The sequence below is a fragment of the Bactrocera oleae genome, chromosome 2 (assembly GCF_042242935.1).
Source record: "Bactrocera oleae isolate idBacOlea1 chromosome 2, idBacOlea1, whole genome shotgun sequence".
Classification (NCBI taxonomy): Eukaryota; Metazoa; Arthropoda; class Insecta; order Diptera; family Tephritidae; genus Bactrocera; species Bactrocera oleae.
The window spans coordinates 21,379,091-21,398,330 of NC_091536.1; the positions used below are offsets into that span (position 1 = coordinate 21,379,091).

At 33.4% G+C, this 19,240-nt stretch overlaps 1 protein-coding gene and 5 non-coding genes across 6 annotated transcripts; 3 read left to right on the forward strand and 3 right to left on the reverse strand.

Annotated features, from left to right (window-relative positions):
* Nucleotides 1–4,040: 4,040 nt before the first annotated feature.
* Nucleotides 4,041–4,113, reverse strand: TRNAA-AGC (transfer RNA alanine (anticodon AGC)). The gene has a single exon. It is a non-coding gene; the product is annotated as a tRNA-Ala (tRNA).
* A 1,454-nt stretch (nucleotides 4,114–5,567) lies between these two features.
* LOC106616637 (uncharacterized) lies at nucleotides 5,568–10,758 on the reverse strand. The gene is made up of 14 exons (XM_014233390.3): nucleotides 10,472–10,758; nucleotides 10,277–10,402; nucleotides 9,862–10,096; nucleotides 9,581–9,773; nucleotides 9,345–9,491; nucleotides 8,941–9,279; nucleotides 8,722–8,827; nucleotides 7,884–8,036; nucleotides 7,684–7,809; nucleotides 7,389–7,623; nucleotides 7,084–7,276; nucleotides 6,173–6,319; nucleotides 5,773–6,111; nucleotides 5,568–5,701 (listed from the first exon to the last, which is right to left on the reverse strand). Exons 1-14 carry the CDS (start codon nucleotides 10,589–10,591, stop codon nucleotides 5,590–5,592), a joined length of 2,571 nt encoding a protein of 856 aa, XP_014088865.2. The 5' UTR covers nucleotides 10,592–10,758; the 3' UTR covers nucleotides 5,568–5,589.
* Nucleotides 10,759–13,841: 3,083 nt separating this feature from the next.
* TRNAV-CAC (transfer RNA valine (anticodon CAC)) lies at nucleotides 13,842–13,914 on the forward strand. Its single transcript has one exon. It is a non-coding gene; the product is annotated as a tRNA-Val (tRNA).
* Nucleotides 13,915–14,314: 400 nt separating this feature from the next.
* TRNAV-CAC (transfer RNA valine (anticodon CAC)) lies at nucleotides 14,315–14,387 on the reverse strand. The gene has a single exon. It is a non-coding gene; the product is annotated as a tRNA-Val (tRNA).
* Nucleotides 14,388–14,768: 381 nt separating this feature from the next.
* Nucleotides 14,769–14,841, forward strand: TRNAV-CAC (transfer RNA valine (anticodon CAC)). The gene has a single exon. It is a non-coding gene; the product is annotated as a tRNA-Val (tRNA).
* A 364-nt stretch (nucleotides 14,842–15,205) lies between these two features.
* TRNAV-CAC (transfer RNA valine (anticodon CAC)) lies at nucleotides 15,206–15,278 on the forward strand. The gene has a single exon. It is a non-coding gene; the product is annotated as a tRNA-Val (tRNA).
* The last annotated feature ends 3,962 nt before the right edge of the window (nucleotides 15,279–19,240 follow it).

Sequence of the window (19,240 nt, forward strand, 5' to 3'; positions counted from 1 at the left end):
TATAAAATTAATTCAAGCTAATACTAAGGAGCTCAAACTTATAATCTGGTCATCGATCATCCCGTTGTTGCAAGACTGAGGCTTAAGCGCCCACGAAGCTTCAGAACGGTACTCAAACTAATTTCTTAACTCTATAATATTATTAAAATTTCGAATATAAAATAAATCAAGTTTGCAAAATGCTTGTAACAAAATGCTGTTGAAGTACAATCAGTCAATTTTTCACACCAGCCAAACCAGAACTCTAAGTTCTGCTTTATATAGAATTATAGTCAGCAATCTCTACTTTCAGTTCTACATGGAGAATGAAAAGCAGTTACACTCTAAAAACAGCACTGAGACCCGAACACTTTTGTTGACATCTACAAACCTCGGCCGAACATCTCTCAAGTGCAAAAATTAATCAAATAAAGAACTTTATCGGTTAAACTTTAGGGTTAGTGCTTCAAACAACCCTCTGTGGAGTAAATTCTGTAATCTGTAATCTGAAAATTGTTTATTTTTAGCGCATCTTTTACGTTACTTTTAGTAATATAAGAAGGCGAACATTTGTTGCGTACCACTAACCTACAATAATATTTTTAAACTTTTAAGTATATAAGAAAGAGCTCGAAACGTTGCTGATAATAAAGTTGCGCCTATATAGCACAAACACAGAAGTTATAAACTTGAATTCTTAAAATAATATATAATATAATATATGGAGTACAGAGAAAAATTTCCTACAGGGTACGAACACATGCATGGCAGGTATGGAATACTATCCGGTTATAATTAATCAACAGTTGGAATTTAGCCACAAATATTGACAATTCGCCAAGGATGGCCATAATAAAAACTTCGTGCATTTGATTGCACTGCTAACGCATGCGATATTTGCTATTTATAATTTAGAAATGCTGTATTACGTGGTGAAAATGCGAGAAAAAGTAAAATAAATACAATGCATGGAAGTACGAAATGTGCAGCGAATGGACACTAAACAAAGCCGTGTGGTGTTGCACAAGTCAATTTATTTCTACACAAACGCCTATATGTTTATATAACAACTTCGGAGCACAGCTCTCTTAAATCTTATGAGCAAGTAAATGCTCGCAAATAAAGTGTTCTCACACTTAAACGCTTGCAGCATTTTTTTTTTGGCAATTCAAATTGTTTTCTAAATAATATGCGCATAAGTTATGTCAATACCATGCATAATCTAATTTGCAAGACGGAAACATAGTCCATCTACTGCCTCTTTGTGAGTGGCTTCGTTGCATTCATTTATACTCGTATGTATGTATGTATCTGCATTTGTTCATTTATATGGATGCAGTGTTACATTAAGTGAAGTTACATTAAATGAAGTTGTATGTTTGACTCACACGAAAACCAACATTTGAGTATATACATATGTATATTGTTTGGTGTTGCAGCAGCAGAAACTAGCAAATTAACAAATCGGTAGAACTTCGATATGTATGATTTTATACATACATATGTATATGCATTCGAATAGCGACTCCAGCAGCAAATCTCAGCGTAATTTGCGGAGAATCTCAGCCAAGTTTTTCTATGCAGCTGCAAAGCCAACGCTTGTGGCACGGACATAAACCACATTCAATCGTTTATGTGAAAAGATTGCATGAAAATTTTGTTGCAAGACTGAATAGTTGATATGTATGTATGTAAGTATGTACGCTTGCCACAACGCTTGTTTGGGTACTATTAGGTAAGTGTGAAAATGTATAATATTGCTCCGAAGTGTTATAGTGAAAATTACCAGATGCAGCTATCAATATAAATTTTGCATATATATATACATACATACATATATCTATATTCACATATAAAACATTTTGCTAATATTAAAAAGTTTGCAGGCATTGTACATATTTATACACATACTTGTACATAGAACATTTAGCTAATATTTACCATTCAGTCGAGTTTGATGAGCGATTATGTTTGAATTTAAAATAGCAGCTTTGAAAACTTATGGAAATATTTCAAAAATATTCATCATTAAAAAAAAAACATGAAAAAACATTAGCTTCGAAAGCTGTAATACCCTTCACGCGTGCATTTCAAAAAGCAACAATTTGTATAACTAAGTCTGAAAACGTAACCGAATAACAGTTTGCATTTTTTGTCGATATGTAAGAGTCTTTTGATCCAGCTTTATAGCACTTTTTAGGTACCACAACGGACCGGCGTTCTAAGCTGTGCAAGTGAGATCCTTCTTAGGATCGACATCCTAACCTAACCTAACCTAACAGTATGCATCAAGTGGAAAACATTTGGCTAGTTCCTACAAGCCACGTTGTTTGATATAAATAACATTCAAGCAAAATAGATCTTTTATGAAGATATTATATTTATCTTTGTTTTGTTCGGTCAGTTTAAATGGCAGCTATATGCTATAGTGGTTCCATCTGAACAATTTGTTTGGAGATCGTGCCATTGTTTTGGGTAATGATCTATGCCAGATTTCGTGAAGATATCTTGCCATACATAGACTTGATTTCATCGATCAGTTTGTATGAATTGATGCTTTATGCTATCATGGTCCGATAGAAATTCCAGTCGGGTACAAAACTTCCACTCGATATCGCAAAAACTAAGAGACCAGTTGGCGTATTTACCCAGTTGTAGTTGTATATTTACTCAGCTCATCATGCTGATCATTTATATATATACGAGTTTTTCCTTTATAGAGTCTCCGACGTCTCCCACGGCGTGTTAAAAACTTCGAGACAAACTTAATATACCCTATCCAGGGTATAAAAATTGACATACTTATATAACATTTCACACGAACTTGCGAATAATTAAATAAGTGGATGTAAAAAATATTCGAGCCGACTGTTCAAAAAATACCTTGCTTAAGGGACTACATGGGTTTCGTCGAGCAAAAAACGCCCTAATTTCAATAATTTTTTTCCATATAAAAAGTGAAATATTTTATTAAAACTTCTTATTATTCCAAAGATACATATTTGATAAAGATTTTATGAAATTTTCAAAGGAAAATATTCAAAACTCGGTCATTACGACGTGATTTCCGGCAGTCCCTCGGAAAAAGGTGCTTCGGCGTTGACAGCAGAACTTCTGACAAGATCATCAAAAGTAAAAAGCAAACGTGTTCGAACTAAGCCCATTACTAGGTAAAAAAAACATGCTTCGTGCAAGTCTTTGTGAATTATAAGAGTATTATAAAAATAACTAAACGGATTCAATTGAATTAATGAAATGTTTCAATAATCAATATATTTCCCTGAAATTTTTAAGTTATTTTTGTTGCAGATTTAATGCATTAACTTCAAGAAATATGTGTATCTTTGAGCAGCGCACTTTTAATGCTTAATTACTTCAAGAAAAGTTATATAACACATTTTGAGTGTATACAAACAATAGCTGTCTCAGTTGTAGCGCCAACGCTTTTTAAAGTTCATATAAAGTATTTAATGGAATTTAAGTTTGATCTATTTACTATGCAAACATTCACACACATATATATATGTACACGAATTAGCCAAATAATATCTCGTTCTAAGTAAATTTGCAATACCAATTTTGATCTTTTTCTTAAACTTGACGATTGAGTTCATTTTAAAGCAATTTGTTTACATTGCAACATCATTTCAGCAAACAATGAGAACTATTCATGAGTAATGAGGTGCTAAAATCAAGGCTAATATGAATTCTACTTACTTAAGTAAAATGCCGACAAACAGAAGTATACAACAGAGTCACGTGCAATGTAAGGAAACCATGTGTCCAAATGCCTGGAGTATCGTTGTTTTAGATATAAAAGCTTGTCATATAAACAGCAATCAAAATTTTATATGAGTTAAAAAAAAATTGCTGAAAGGTTGTGTCAAAAAATCGCCGATCGATAGATCTCGAAACTTCGGGAAAGTTTTAGAAATCATATCAACCAAATAATACATAAACTGTTTTTTAGACCAGCAAGTAAGTTTGGCATTACTGTTAATGCAAATACAAGAATACGAAAACATTGTTGCATAATTACCATAATTTTAAAATATGATATATGGAGATGCGGGGCATCGATCCCCGTACCTCTCACATGCTAAGCGAGCGCTCTACCATCTGAGCTACATCCCCAATTATCTCACCGAACACATTATAACCGACAAAACTTCTTGCAAACTATTTTGCATACTGCGTTATCGACACATTTTATATTTCACCTTCAAAATATTACATATACCTACAGACCACATGTCTATATATATTTACTCAAGTTGGTTAGTGACATATTAGTGTGAGCATGTTTTCGTTTTTCGTACGTTATAAGTGGTGGTTCGCCAAAATTAAAAGCTTTCGAACGAAATGAGTTAAAGAAAAGCTTTCATAAATCATTTGTAGCTGTTTAAAAATATGAAAAAAAACACTGGAAATATAATTTCGCAAGTAAGAGGAAATATGTGAGAATATCTTACAAATGATTTATACATATATACATATACATACATACAAATGTATGTATGGTATATGGAAAAGCAAAGAGAAAAGTCAACGAAAGCGCACTACTTAACCATGCCATCAAATTCCAATAAAATATTAGTGAAATTTCTCTTTTGAAATTGTTAAAGCTGCGCAAAGAAATCAAGTGCCTTTAAGATTTAAGCACACAAAAATAATTCGGAGTATCGAGTTAAGTCTGTTCTAGGCTTTTCCGCCTAAAACTTTTCTAAAATATCTCGAATTGCTTGTTTTTTTAACAAAGAAGTCAATGATATTCTACAATATTGAAAAAGTGTTAATTTTAATTATTAGAGTCAATAAATAATTGTTGCAGATTTCAATAAACTGATTTATCAAATTGCATACAAACAAACGGTGAATAAATTTCCGACACTTTCAGCCTCAAACAATCATTCATACTTAATTAAAAAGCAATTTATTTAGCTGAAAAGCGCTCAAGATAAAATGTAAACCCAAAAGCATATATTTATGTATGTCTAACCGCATAGCAGTTGTGCTGTGGACTCAGCTAACAGTGGCAATGTGTCAACGCTATAGATAACCCAATACGGATCGACCATGGGGCCAGGTTGGGATCGTCGCATATTTCAAAGCAATATATGTACAAATGGCAAGCGAATTAGAGCCAGCGCCCATGCGTGATCGTGTATGTGTGTGTGTTGAGCTGAGTTCGAGGTGGCGGCGCAAACATTCTATCGTCAATCAGCTGGAATAAATCAATGCTGCCATTTGGCATTGTGACAAGTGGCCGCTGGGCAATATCGCTAATTGGCGATGGCCGGCTGAAGGGTAAAAGATTAGCCATTAGAAGTGTAGTAATGCCAATCAAATGTAATGAATATGAATTTGTATGTGTGTTCTTGTACATTTTAATTCATGTAAATTATCGCTAAGCCGAGAGGTGGTGTAAGTTGTCTAAATAGTCACACCGTTACAAGATTTATAGACGTTGGCGCCAGACCCTGACAGCGTTATAATTGCAGTGCAAACAACGTTTAATTTGAATAATAGATTATGGAAAATATACTATTTTTATTAGAGTATTTTATTGCAAACCCAAGCTAAGTGCAAATATATATATTTGTGATAAAATCATTGTTGCTCCAACTTTAATACTTCAAATTTCAAGCCATTCTTCTGACGAGCCAATTCTTCGATGAGGCTGGTATTAGCAAAGGCGTAACCAGGCGGAAAGACACCACCGCTATGGATGAAATTCAATTTATTTTTATTTAAAATTTATAATTGCAGTAATTTCATTCAACAAACACTTACTCATTTGGCATTTTATCATGCTCCTTGAGTATTATTTTCGCTGTAGCTAAAACCGACAAACATGTCATGCCATAAAACGGATCGAGGCTTGTGAGTCGCGTTAAAAGCTCTTGTTTCGGCTCCTCAGTCAATGGCTGATGTTCGGTCCATCCTCTGGTGCGGAATATCATTTGAAAGCGTTGTGTAGCTCGATTTGCCTCTACAGGTCCTTCGTGTGATAAAAGTCCTCTGGTGAAGAATTTCGGATTTTTTATTAAAATTTGACGTAAACCGGGAATTTGCGCCATTTTAACAGTGAATAATACTATCATTTGTGTGCAAATGGTGGTCCATAGGGAGCTGGTGGAGTAAGCACATACAATCGTAAAAAGTGAGTAAAAAATAAGCACGGGTAACTCACCGGAAGCCAATATAATTTTCGAACTGTATTGGGCGTTTCTTTTCATTCAAATAACGCAGACGCTGAGTATTCATTACGATATCACGATCACCGGAGTGTATGGGGAAGAAATATCGATCTAGAAATTGAACTTTGCGCACAAAAGGACTGTAAGAAAAATGAGTTTTGGGTTTATATATACTCGTATATTCAAATTGGAGCAATTTAAGAGAAAATATATACAGAGAAAGTTTCAAAAACTAAAAGTATTATTGTATATTAAAAATAAACTGTCGAAAAAGGATATGACTATTTATATTAAATTTCAGTCCTAATTGAAAGCAGGGGAAGTATTTTCTCTCCCTCACTCTCTCTATCTCTCACTCTCTATCTCTTGAGCTAAAAAATTGTTAAAAATTAAAAATTGTAAAATCATATTATAGGGAATATCACAGTAATCGCAATTTTAATCACAATATTGGCAAAATTTTAATGTGAGGGGATGTAGCTCAGATGGTAGAGCGCTCGCTTAGCATGTGAGAGGTACGGGGATCGATGCCCCGCATTTCCAATAATATATTTTACTTTTTTTATTTTTTAGTCACGTATAAATGCATGTCAAAAATGTAAATAGGGCTTGAATAGATATATTTATGTTAAAAAAATCCAAATTAAAGAATGCAATAAATTTTTTATGTTTTTACAGAATTAATCGGACAAATTATTAGTTACAAAAAAAAAAAACAGTTTCTGCAAACATAATTTGCTATTATTTTGTCCAACACTGTATGAATTTGAAAATTATTTTATCTTATTTAAAAGACTCAATGTGAGGCATGTGAGCCAGCGAGAGAAGAAAAGTTATTAACATTATATACTGAAATTGAGAATTACTCGCTAGTAAATGTGAACTGAAATGGAAGTCTACTTACGAATATTTGAGCTTTGGCCGTAAATCTGGCAACTTCTCCATCTCTAGTAAACGTCGCAATCTTTTTAATTCACCGTAATTAGCAAATGCATGAATGGCGCTCTCCCAAGTGCCGGCATGTAGCACAGCTTTAGAGTTTTTGTCGCGATAATCGAGTATGTTCTCCCAAAACATTTCGCATGTGTTCACAGTACCTAAGTATTGGTGAGTAATTATATGGATAAGCACAGGAAACAGGTGAGAATGAGAGGGGCGATTTTTCATAGAATAAACAATGAAAATTTAAAAAAAATAGAAAGTTTAAACCTGAGAAATTTTTCTCTGCATGCAATACACCCATTTCAGCAGGTATAGAATCAAAGCCGCAAGTAGATATTATATAAGTGTGATTTTTTTTAACCAAATAATGATACTTCAAACGCATGCCTTCGATATATTGCGGCTCACCGCTAATATCCACATGATGAGTACCGGCTTCAATGCAGGCCTTCACAACCATTTCGCCGTAAAAACGATATGGGCCACAACAATTGATAACGACCTTTGATAAAATCATAATTGTAAATTGGTCAAATTTTGTATGCTTCAAGTTTGTATCAACCTTGCATTTTTCTGCCATTGCCACGATCGATGTGCGATCTCCCACATCGGCCAATATGATTGGCACCGCGCTGAGATCTTTGGCAATTTTCTGACCTGCAGTGCTCAGCACATTCTCCAGCTTGCTCTATATACATACATACAGACGTACGTAGCATACGTTAACTTGAATTTATTGAGTCATCAGTTTGTGGAACTCACCTTATTACGACCCGCTACGCCCCAAGTGAGACCCTTCAGTTCCTCTGGCGCCTTTTCGACCACAATTTGACCAGTGAATCCGGTTGCGCCGAAAATAATTGCATCTAATTTCACAGACATTTTCAGCATTTGTTGCACGAGATCTGCTGTTGCCTAGAAAGCTGTCAAGCGACTAAACTTTGTATTCTCATCGGTTTGTTGTTGAATGACTACTTGTTTTGGTGTTAGCAAGGTCATTTAACTTTAGTTTAAAACTGCATTACAATGCAGTTTATATAACAGCTACGAGGGTGGGCTCAAAATTAAATCAATGTTAACAGAAAATATTCAGATGAATGAATAAAATATTTAACGCGCCTGCTTTAACTAATTTTATATAATTTTCCGACACTTTATGTGTTTCTTTTACTTATATTTTCTTTTCTTATTACTTTTTCATATTAATGATTCATCTTGATTAATAGCTAGATTTATATTTTTATTTGCTAAATATTTAACACTCATTTAATGTTATCCGAGTGTAATACAACTGTCAGTTACCCTCGTAAGTATATAGTAATTAGCTTCAAAGCTGCTCATATTAAGTTAATTACATAATTTGTCTACGCGCTCACTCTATCATTCTCTCATTCACTAAGTAGGCGAGTCCATGTTTTTAATAACAATAAAGCTGCATTCAAATATTTTATGAAAAAAGGTTTATTTACTCATATAAATAGTCCAAGTAATATGTACTTATGTATATGTTATATGTATGTATGTAGCAAAATGGATACTTTAATAGTAGAAAAAATCCTAGATTTGCTTATGAGCATTTGCGTGTAATTTTTATTGCTCACTGCTCCAGTTTCAGTACCTCGAATTTTATGCCATGTTTGTACTTCTGTAAGTCCTCGATTAGACTTGTTTTGGGGAATGCATAACCAGGTGAAATTACGCCGCCACTAAAATAATTTTGTTTTGTTTTAAAAGTTAAGTATTATATTCAAATAATAATAATAAATAAATAAATAATCATCGTTTAATAGAAAAAAAATGAATATCAATGATACCATACCTTCCCGGCAGCTTGTCTTTCTCCTGTAAAATAATCTTCGCCGAGGCCAATATTGCCACAGCAGTCATGGCGTAGAAGGGATTGCGCGCAGAAACGCGTGTCCATAATTGCTGTTTAGGTTGCTCATTCAACGCTTGATCTTTGGTCCAGCCTGTCGTCTTGAACACCATTTCAAAGGAGTGTCCCTCCATATTGTCCTCAGTGGGTCCCGCTTTCGTTAAAATACCCAAAGTAAAAATTTGCGGAAACATCATTAGCACATTGCGTGTCAAACTGAATTGAGCAAGAATTTTGATTAATGATATCAACCAGGGCACAAAGACGGCGTAAAATAGTGATCTACATGAAAAAAACGAAGCTTTAAATTTGATATAATTTCTTAAATATTAAGCGGCAAAACTTACTTATAACCAATATAATTCTCGTATTGTATGGGGCGCTTTTTCTCGTTCTCAAACATAAAATTTTGTGTCTGAACAACAAGGTCTCGATCGCCAGAATGAATGGGTACAAAGTAACTTTTTAGCGAAGGCACTCTGTGTGGGTAAGTGCTGTGTAAAGAAAAATGACAAAATAGCTATTAATATTATTATCATAATCCAAGATTTCCATATGCTAATGTAGTAGGTGATCTTCTTACCGCACTTTCAATTCCGGTTCCAAACGGGGTAAATCTTTGGGCGTCAATTGCCCTCTGAGTGCAATAAGTTCGTCGACATGACTTAAAACATGAATAACGCTCTCCCAAGTACCGCTATGTAATAAAGTCTTACAATTTTTATCTTTGAGAACGACGGTATTCTCCCAGTAGGATTCGATGGCGTTCACAGTGCCTAAAATGGGTTATTCATAAGCAATTGTACATGAATGGAAAATGTACGTATGTATGTATATAAGTTTGTTTAATATGTATGTATGTACCTGGAAAATTGCGTTCGGCAAATGCGACACCCATTTCTGCGGGTATACTATCAAATCCACAGGCCGAAATAACATAAACGTGTTTTTCTTTAGCTAAATCATGATATTTTACGATCATGCCTTCGATAAACTGTGCCTCACCACTAAGATCCACGTGATGCGTGCCAGCTTCAATACATGCCTTCACCACTATTTCACCATAAAAACGATACGGACCACAGCAGTTCACAACGACCTTATAAGATAGAATAATATAATAATAATTTTAAGTTAGAGCGATATGGGTACTTTAACAATATTTACACTGCCTAATTTGTGAGCACTACCTTAATAGATTGGTATAACAACAACCACAGCAGTTTTTGTGATCAACACCTAACTTTATAGTTATTATGATTAAACCACTTATAATCACCTTGCACTTGTTTGTCATGTCTTTAATGGACTTTTCATCTTCAACATCCGCCAAAATGACTGGTACTTGCGAGAGATCCTTGTCAATTTTTTTGCCGACCGTACTCAGCACGTTCTCCAATTTGCTCTGTAAAGTAATTATTACCGTTTAGTTTTGAAATTACTTTGATATCGCTATCGATGTGTTTTGTTTTACCAAATTCCGGCCCGCAATTCCCCACGTGAGTCCTTGCAACACTTCCACCGCCTCTTCGACCACAATTTTTCCGGTGAAGCCGGTTGCACCGAATATGATTACATCCAATTTGTTAGTCATATTGTTTAAATTTTATTTTATAAATTTGAAGCACTGTATAGTTCGCCGATGCTATTCGAAATTGTGAACGCGCTAAATGTCTCACAATTACTGAATACGCATACGCAGAGGCTCTAAGGTCTTTGGAAAAAGTTGCTTATTATTGATCAAGGTCAACCAACGCCTAAATAATTTGTGCTAAAATAATGTACAACAACGCTCTTTATCAGACAATTATGCTCAGAGAATGATGATACCATACATATGTGCTGCCACTTGTTAACTACATTTGGTGAATTATTTTGCGAAATTTTTGAAAATATCTCATCGATACCTCTTGCATTGCTAGACACCCAAATTATTAGTAATATATCTGCAAAAGCTAAACAAATTTTTAAATTTATAACTTCAATTACTTACATTTAAGTATTTGTAGAAGAAACGCATTGAGACAAAAGGCAAAGAAAGGCACTTTTTTTTAGCACTAGAGAACCATACAACATAGGATTTGAGCCGAGCGCTCTTACTTCCATTTTTTAATAATATTTGTTAATAAATTTTAAAGGTATCTAATATAAAGTTTAGGCCGATATGGTTTTACCAAGGTTAGTCTAAAAATAATGCAACTATGAAGAACGGTGCCAACAGGCATCGGTTTCAGTTCTTTAGCAAAATCGGCATGACTTCTCCAAACAAACTGACATTAGTAACTTTGCCGACATTTTTCCACATCTCATTGATGGATTATACGTTTTATAAATATGGCAGCACTGTGTCAACCATTTACGTATAAGAGAGCGCCAACGCTTTATCAATATTTTTGCATCATTGAGTATAGCAAAAATTTGCATATATACACATATAAAGAATGCAATTGCACTGTGCTTTGCAATGCGATCTAATGATGCGCTTTTAACAATAGAATCGTTTCGCTCTTTACACTCAACAAATCGCATTCTTTCGCATGTTTTTGTTGCTAATCGGAAACTGCCCTACAAGAAACTGCTGATGGGTACACTCACATTTGTTATGTCAGTAATTTTTTTTTTTTGTTTTGAATTTATTCAAGAAATAAAAATTGTATAATATACTGCGCAAAATAATTTTACACATGTGATAGATTTACAGTCATAACTGACAAATTGCAGCTTTGATAATTTTCAGCTTTGATGGATTTATGATCAGCAATGACTCAGGAAAAGGCGTGATGGTGAGCAGTATAGATATGTTGTGAATCAATTACGAATATTCAAAGAGAGTTGCAAAATCACGAACATACGTTTGTTTACATCAGTTTTTGCACAAGACTCTTAATGATAGAAACCTTGTTCTACGCGGTGACAACATTTTTTCAGCTGTGACTGTCATATTACCGGTCAGATGACTGTTGCTGTTCTTGTAGGGTGTATACCAAATTATTTTATCAAACAAATTTAAATTATTTTACCGCTTATGTGCATGTATTCTGTGCGTGAGTGTGTAGATATACTTGTATGTACAATTGTTGTGAAATTATTTGATACATGAACTCGTTTTACTCACAAATTGGAGACAATTAAAATTCTTATTAAATGCTCAAGTGCACTCTGTAGGAAAATTTAACCAACACTTTTGAAATATGTACATATATAATACAAGTTAGTTACTGAAATAATTCATATTTTTTTAAATATAGCGAGGGGATGTTAGCATAATTAAAGGCCAAAAATTTATATATTAGGGTGGGCCAAAACATATTGTAGGTAAATAAAAAATTTTATTTGTTTTTCCTAAGATACCTTAAAAATATCGTCCGAAATAACAAAAAAAGATCTGGTTAAATTTGAGCTCTTAACATTAATATTACAGTACAGTACATTGTAATTTTTGATTTCCCATATAAATAGCACCAAAATATTGTCTTATTTCGGTCGGATGCTTAAGGCACTTAGAAATATTATTGTGTAGTGAAAATAAAAATTTATTCTTGTAGTGAATTTAACGAACTATCAAAAATAAGTTAATATAATTTTTGCTAAGTTTACTAGCTCAAAAGTTTTTCAAGGTCAGAGTGCAATCTTAAAACATTTTTAAAATTATTTATACTATTTTACAAAATAATGCTTCAAAATCATAAAATATCTTTTTTTCTTACTTGTGTTGTTTTTATTCGCTAAATTCAAAGAAACTTTGTTTTTTATTTAGCATTTTTATAATAACATATATTTTATAATAACAATTTTTGTTATGTTATACAATTAAGAGCTTTTTTAGAACTTAAACTCTTAGTTTCGTACCGACTGCGCCAATAAATCATGCAATTCATATTCATTTAATACCAACTGGGTATGCATATGGCATATAAATATGTATGTACGTATATTTAAAACAATATTCACATTTACATATTTAGTATATAAACTAACTTTATTTAAAGGTATTTTTGATGGTACTCTACAGGGTTTGGCCTATGCTTAAAGTATTTATAACTGTTGAGCATTACTAAGCGAATTTCATTATCATTAAGACGTGTGAAATTAAACATATACACCTTACACACCATATGTATATGTATGTAAATAAAGCATATGCTATAAGCACTTGGCATTGATTACGATTAGCAATTACGGTATCTAATTGTTAGCATTGATATACCCGAATGTGTGTTGTGGTCAGGGTTTCAAATAGTTACGAATTCGGGATTAAAAAATAAATAAAAAATGTTCAATGTCGCATAATGGATTAAAAAATAAAAAAAATAAAAATTTTAATCGCAAAAACCGGAATAAAAATTTATTTTTAATCCCAACTACCGGCTTGAAAAATAAAAAAGAAAAAGTTCAATCTTAATCATATAATTAAGAATTAAAAAGAGAATTTGTTTTAAAATTAACATTTTTTCGAATTCATTCAAATCAAAAAGTTAAATTTTAAATTTAAAAATTTTAATCCAAAACATCTTGAATTTAAAAATAAAAATATTATTTTTAATCCCTACTTCGGGATGAAGAACTAAAATCTAATTTTTAACCCTAACATCGGGATTAAAAAATAAAAATTTAACATTTAATTCCAAATTTTTGAATTAAAAAAATTCGCAATCCTGATTGTATTATGTATGAAGGTAGATATATAACCATTTAATATTTTATTAATTCATTTCTGTTTATTGTGAGATTCTTTAAGTAAAGAACCTGTAATAAATCTTTACTTATGTACTTTCGCATGTTAACAAAGTGTTCAGCTGATAAACGGTTAATGTAGTACCGTTAGTATTAAAGTCGATAATGTGGTTTCCGTAGTGTAGTGGTTATCACGTGTGCTTCACACGCACAAGGTCCTCAGTTCGAACCTGGGCGGAAACAAACCAATTTCTTTTTTTATATTTTTTATTTGTTTCATAATTATAACAGCTCTTGCCCTTTTCAGAAAACTTCCTTATTTTTCGTGTACATAAATTTTTTAAAATACATAGAAAAGCGTATTGAATCATCGAAAAAATGTAGAAATACAATTGACACTGACGTGACTACCTTTTTTAATATCTTAGGTATCTATAAGTATATACAAACATGTTGACAGTTTGCTAATCGCTTTATTAAACTTCTCCCCCAACTATTCTTTGTAATGTAATGAGTTACAGTCTTTGATATTACTTTTCACGGAATGCTGAATAATTTCAATTTTAATCAAATATCCAACAATGAAAAATTACAACAAAAATTAGCAAAGTATTTTAGTAAAATATATACCTTCCATAAGTTTTGTTTCCGCCCAGGTTCGAACTGAGGACCTTGTGCGTGTGAAGCACACGTGATAACCACTACACTACGGAAACTCTTATCATTTACTTTTCAAATAGCGGACTTTCACACACATAGCCATCAGCTGACCCATTATATTAAGGTCTATTGTATTATATGAGTAGTGTCACAATAGAAAAAGATCGGTTGTTGCAACTTGCGACAGAAACAATTTTATTACTTACAATTAAAATTTCAGTAACGGAACGTATGACTGTGCAAAATACAAACAATTGGACCCGTGTATTTAAGTAAAGCTGGGGCATTACGCATTTCTATGCTATAAATAGGCAAGGTTAATTTAATTACATAACTGTCTTAACAATATTCAGATAGCTGTTACTTTGAGGTTAGTTTTTCTTATAGGCAATGCAGTACCTACGAGTATTTGGTCGTATATGGGGCGTGGTTAATAGGTTTCCGTAGTGTAGTGGTTATCACGTGTGCTTCACACGCACAAGGTCCTCAGTTCGAACCTGGGCGGAAACAAACGAGTATTATTTTGTTTTTCAATTTTTTTAGACAAAATTTGATTAAATTAATATTAACAAACTGAATATATAGCATAGAGTTTCAGTACAAATACTTATTTATATACAAAATAAAAATACAATATTTTTTTAAGCTTCAAACGAGATATTTATAACTTTTTTTTGGTTAATTAGCACAGCTAATGCTGTATAGACATTGCGGTTGTGAAAAGTGTAATAATTAGCTTAAGCAACTAGAAAGAATAAACTTTGTTTTAAATAACTTTTGTTTTAATGTAGTGGAAGCTTTTTTTGAAAATATAGATGCACTGCAAGATTTTGCTTTCGAAACCCCAAGAAACCAATAACGGTGTACAGTATCGGTTTCCGTAGTGTAGCGGTTATCACGTGTGCTTCACACGCACAAGGTCCTCAGTTCGAACCTGGGCGGAAACAAATAACTTGCGTCCATATTTTTTCAATTCGCAAAATCAAAAAAGACAATTCATGCGAAAACAGTTACTCTGACATCACGATTACCATATTTGAAGAAGTGCAATGAGACTTTTCTTAAAAATAAGGTCTGTCAGTTATAGCCAGTAAAGTGCAGTCAAAACTGTTGGCAACTTGCTCAAAAGCAAATTAAATAAATTACAATTGTAACATTATTAGTTGGCAGAGATGATTTTTCGAATTTGATTTGTTCTTTGTAAAATACAGTCAGTGTAAGTAAGCCGCCAGTTATAAATGCTTAAATGGAATCGTTCTGAATTGAATACTTTGAGTAGTTACAACAATTTCGTAGCAACGTAAGTTCAATCTCGAAAAAATTTTTATTTGTCTATCTTCAATATTCTTATGGGTTTGTATGTACGAGTACATGCCTTATATTTCTTAGCATAATCCCATATAGACTTCATTCCAAATATAATTTTTCTTGGCGGTTTATTTTTAAAGAAATATATGCATACGACTTTAACCGGCATGAGTGGTTAGAACTTTACAGAGTTCAAAAATAATATTAAAAACCTTTCCTGAGGCGAATTCCACTGACTACACATTTTCAACATGGATAAAGTTTCTTTTGCAAACAGCTGGTTTTGCGAAATATAGCCGGAAACTCCAGAGCACAGCAATCTGTAGACGCAGAATTAAAGAACTAGGATATACATATGCTATATGTGACCAGAAAATTTCCAGAAATTGTCATTTAAACTGCCCACGCTGAATATTTTTCAGCACTTTTTTATGATGAATCTATTCTATCGAAAACGCAAGTCTACGACTGGTACAAAACCTTTGAGGATTGTCGAGAAACCGTCGAAGACATGCCTCGTTTCGGTCGTCCTTCGACCGTCTACCACTGACGATAACATCAACAAAGTGACGGACCGTGCTCGATCACGTCATGCGAATGTTAGAGAGATGTGAGCAGCTTGTGTGATTTTGACTGATAATTTGGGCATGCGACGCGTCAATGCTCGGCTTGTTCCAAAAGAGTTAAATTTTTTACAAAAAGTCCATGAGCATTAAGTCAATCAACCACCGTATTCACCGGATTTGGCCCTTGCCACTTTTTTTGTTTCCAAAACTCCAGTTACCACTTCGTGGAACCCGACTCGATTGAGGCCGTAAATGAAAATTCGCAGAGGGAACTGAAGGCGACCCCGGACCTCGTCTACAAGGCATGTTTCGATGATTGGAAAAAGAGGGGGCATATGTGTATCGCTTCAGAAGGAGCAAATCGGTATTTTGACTACAGCGGTGCTTTCATGAAGAGGGATTGAACGAAACTCCAAGTTAAAGGTTTAAAATACCAATCCAATTAGTATTTGAAGTGGATTCAAGTTCAACGCATTATTAAAGATAAGTATGTATGTATATATGTATGCATATTTTTATTGTTATAATTTAAGTAAGTGTAAACGAGTGAGAATAGTTAATAATATAATTTTGTCAAAGCGTCATTTTTATAAGCCCGATTTAATTAGCCTAGTGTCTTTGGCGACGTCCAATGATGTTAGCTTAAACAAGCGTAAAATCCGCTTGTACCGCCAACGACGCCAATGGCGACGTCCAACATTTAAGCGAATTACCATACAAATTCGTACGCAAATCGTAGCAATCAAATCGCTGAAGACAAGCGTCAGACGACGGAAGTTTACTTTGGAGCCGATCGCATTAAATATTTATAACCGCTTTTCAATTAATCATTGAATGGCCTGGCGCCAAGAGACCCTACCTCCCCACCACGTCGTCGTGCAATGGCACTGAAAATTAAAAACATTTGACATTCGCACTGATTTTATTGAAATGACTACAGCTTACTAAGGCATCGGCGAATGCTCCGCCAATCGTTGCGGCGCCTTCGCGGTGAAAATGCAATTTGGTCCAAGCCAAGCTGTCTGCGGTACAGTGGTCTTTGCTAATTCATAATAATCTTAATACTTCTGATATTGTGTTAGACAATCATTGGTTGCGTTTTTGACCCAAATTACCTCTTATCTGGCATGCGCCTTTTCATCTCAAATATTGCAAGACTGTCAAACGGTTTTAAGTTTTCTAAACTTTTTCAAATACAACGTAACGCTTACTGGAAACAATCCCCGTAAACCAACTATCTCTATAGCTTTTTGAATTTTTGAAGAGGTTTGCATCGTTCCGACCACTCTTGTAGTGGTTACAAATTAACTGTCCATGGCACTTGAATATTTGGATTTATAGTTTTCATTTAACGGTTGGGTCTATAACTACAAGTATATTCGTGCAGTTAAAATATTCCGAATATTCGTTGAAAAGCTACTGTTCTTATGCGTCTTTTTTAGTATATGTATTTTATTTGAACAACAATAATTTTTTTCACTCAAATATATCTAAAGAAGTATTTTTGCATCACTTTAATATACAGAAAACCGCCGCCGAAAGTCACCGTATTTTGATGTGTAAAAAAATAAATTTGTTACTGATATAGATCACATTGTATCTGCTATCAGCGAGAGTTGATGAAAACGGAGAAATCATGTCTAATTTTACCGCTATACTTTAAGTTATTGCACCACTGTGTGTATGCGTCTATGCAAATATTCTACTATTTATTTTAATTTATTAAATTAACTACTTAAGTATATTCTAATGTAATAACAGGCGCCTCACCCGCTACACTCTCACATCTAATGCCAATGTATGTATGTACTCGTATGTATGGTATGTATGGTTTGTATGTCTGTATGCAAGTATTAACGCACAACTCGTTCAGCGTTATGATAAATCACCGCAATGAGCGTAATTGCGCTTTTCAACATTTAATATTTAGTATGCGATTGCAATTTTCTAGTTTCATATTTAATTAATTAAATATTTATTATTTTCTTAATCAAACTGAAACAATTCTAATGGCGCTAATTAAGTGGCCGGCTTAAAGTTTGCTATTCATATTCGTATTAATGAGCTCATGTCTACGAGTTGTCAGGTTTGTTTGCTTTTTATCATAACCAAAGGATTTAAGTATGTATGTATGTATATTGTATATGCACTTAAGTATACTGTGTGTTAGTGTCACTATCGCGTTGAAGGCGGAGATTTCACTTTTCACATTAATCGTGATTTGAGCATCAAATTGCCATTTGTTATGCGAAACCATGCAACACTTTGCATAATAATTGTAACGGTAAATCGTTTTTGCAGTATTTTCCATAAGTAGCAGGCGTGCGTATCAAATGTACCAAAGTATTTGGGTTGGCTGCTTGTAAAAGTCAGTTGTTTGCGCGCGGTCAATAAATTACGTTTAATGAAATTGTAATTAGAAACAAATGACTGAACAATTTATCATGGTAACGCAATAAATACGTAATATTTTTACACCTGAACGAGAGCATGGCACAGTTCGCTAGATCGTTTGGCTGATCAAGTGGTTATTTGCAAGCTAAATAACTTCCTATAAGCTTCAAGTGGCGCTTTGCACACGCAGCTTATTCTAAAATGACATAAAATTATTCTATACATTTAATAAATTGTATTTTATTATAAATAAATAAGAATATTTGCGTAGAATAAATATAGCGGATTAGTTTAAGCGGTCCCTTTGATCGCTCTGTTTATATTAAATAAGCACATGCCTTAGAATGTCGCTAACAAAACATGTTTGTGGAAAGTTTATTAATAAATAATATATATATATATATATATAAATTATTGCCATTTTCTTACAACTAATTCGACAACAACATTTTCATGTGCAAGATTTTTACTAAGAACATATTTACATGCCACATGGTAAATATAATGCTGCTGCCGAAAAGAGATAAGAAGTAAAAAAATAGTAGTCGGAGTCAGAAGTGGATGATGATATGGGTTTCGGCTAAACAGCTCTACATTAAATTTAAGGTTAAAGATACTAAGAACATGTAAAAGTTATTAAG

Excerpts from the sequence above, each read along its gene's own strand:
- LOC106616637 (XM_014233390.3), bottom strand. The coding sequence starts at position 10,591 with ATGACTAACAAATTGGATGTAATCATATTCGGTGCAACCGGCTTCACC. Across the intron at positions 6,112-6,172 it reads GAAAATTATATTGGCTTCCG|CTCCCTATGGACCACCATTT; the intron begins GTGAGTTACCCG and ends TTACTCCACCAG. Across the intron at positions 5,702-5,772 it reads CATGATAAAATGCCAAATGA|CGGTGGTGTCTTTCCGCCTG; the intron begins GTAAGTGTTTGT and ends TTTCATCCATAG.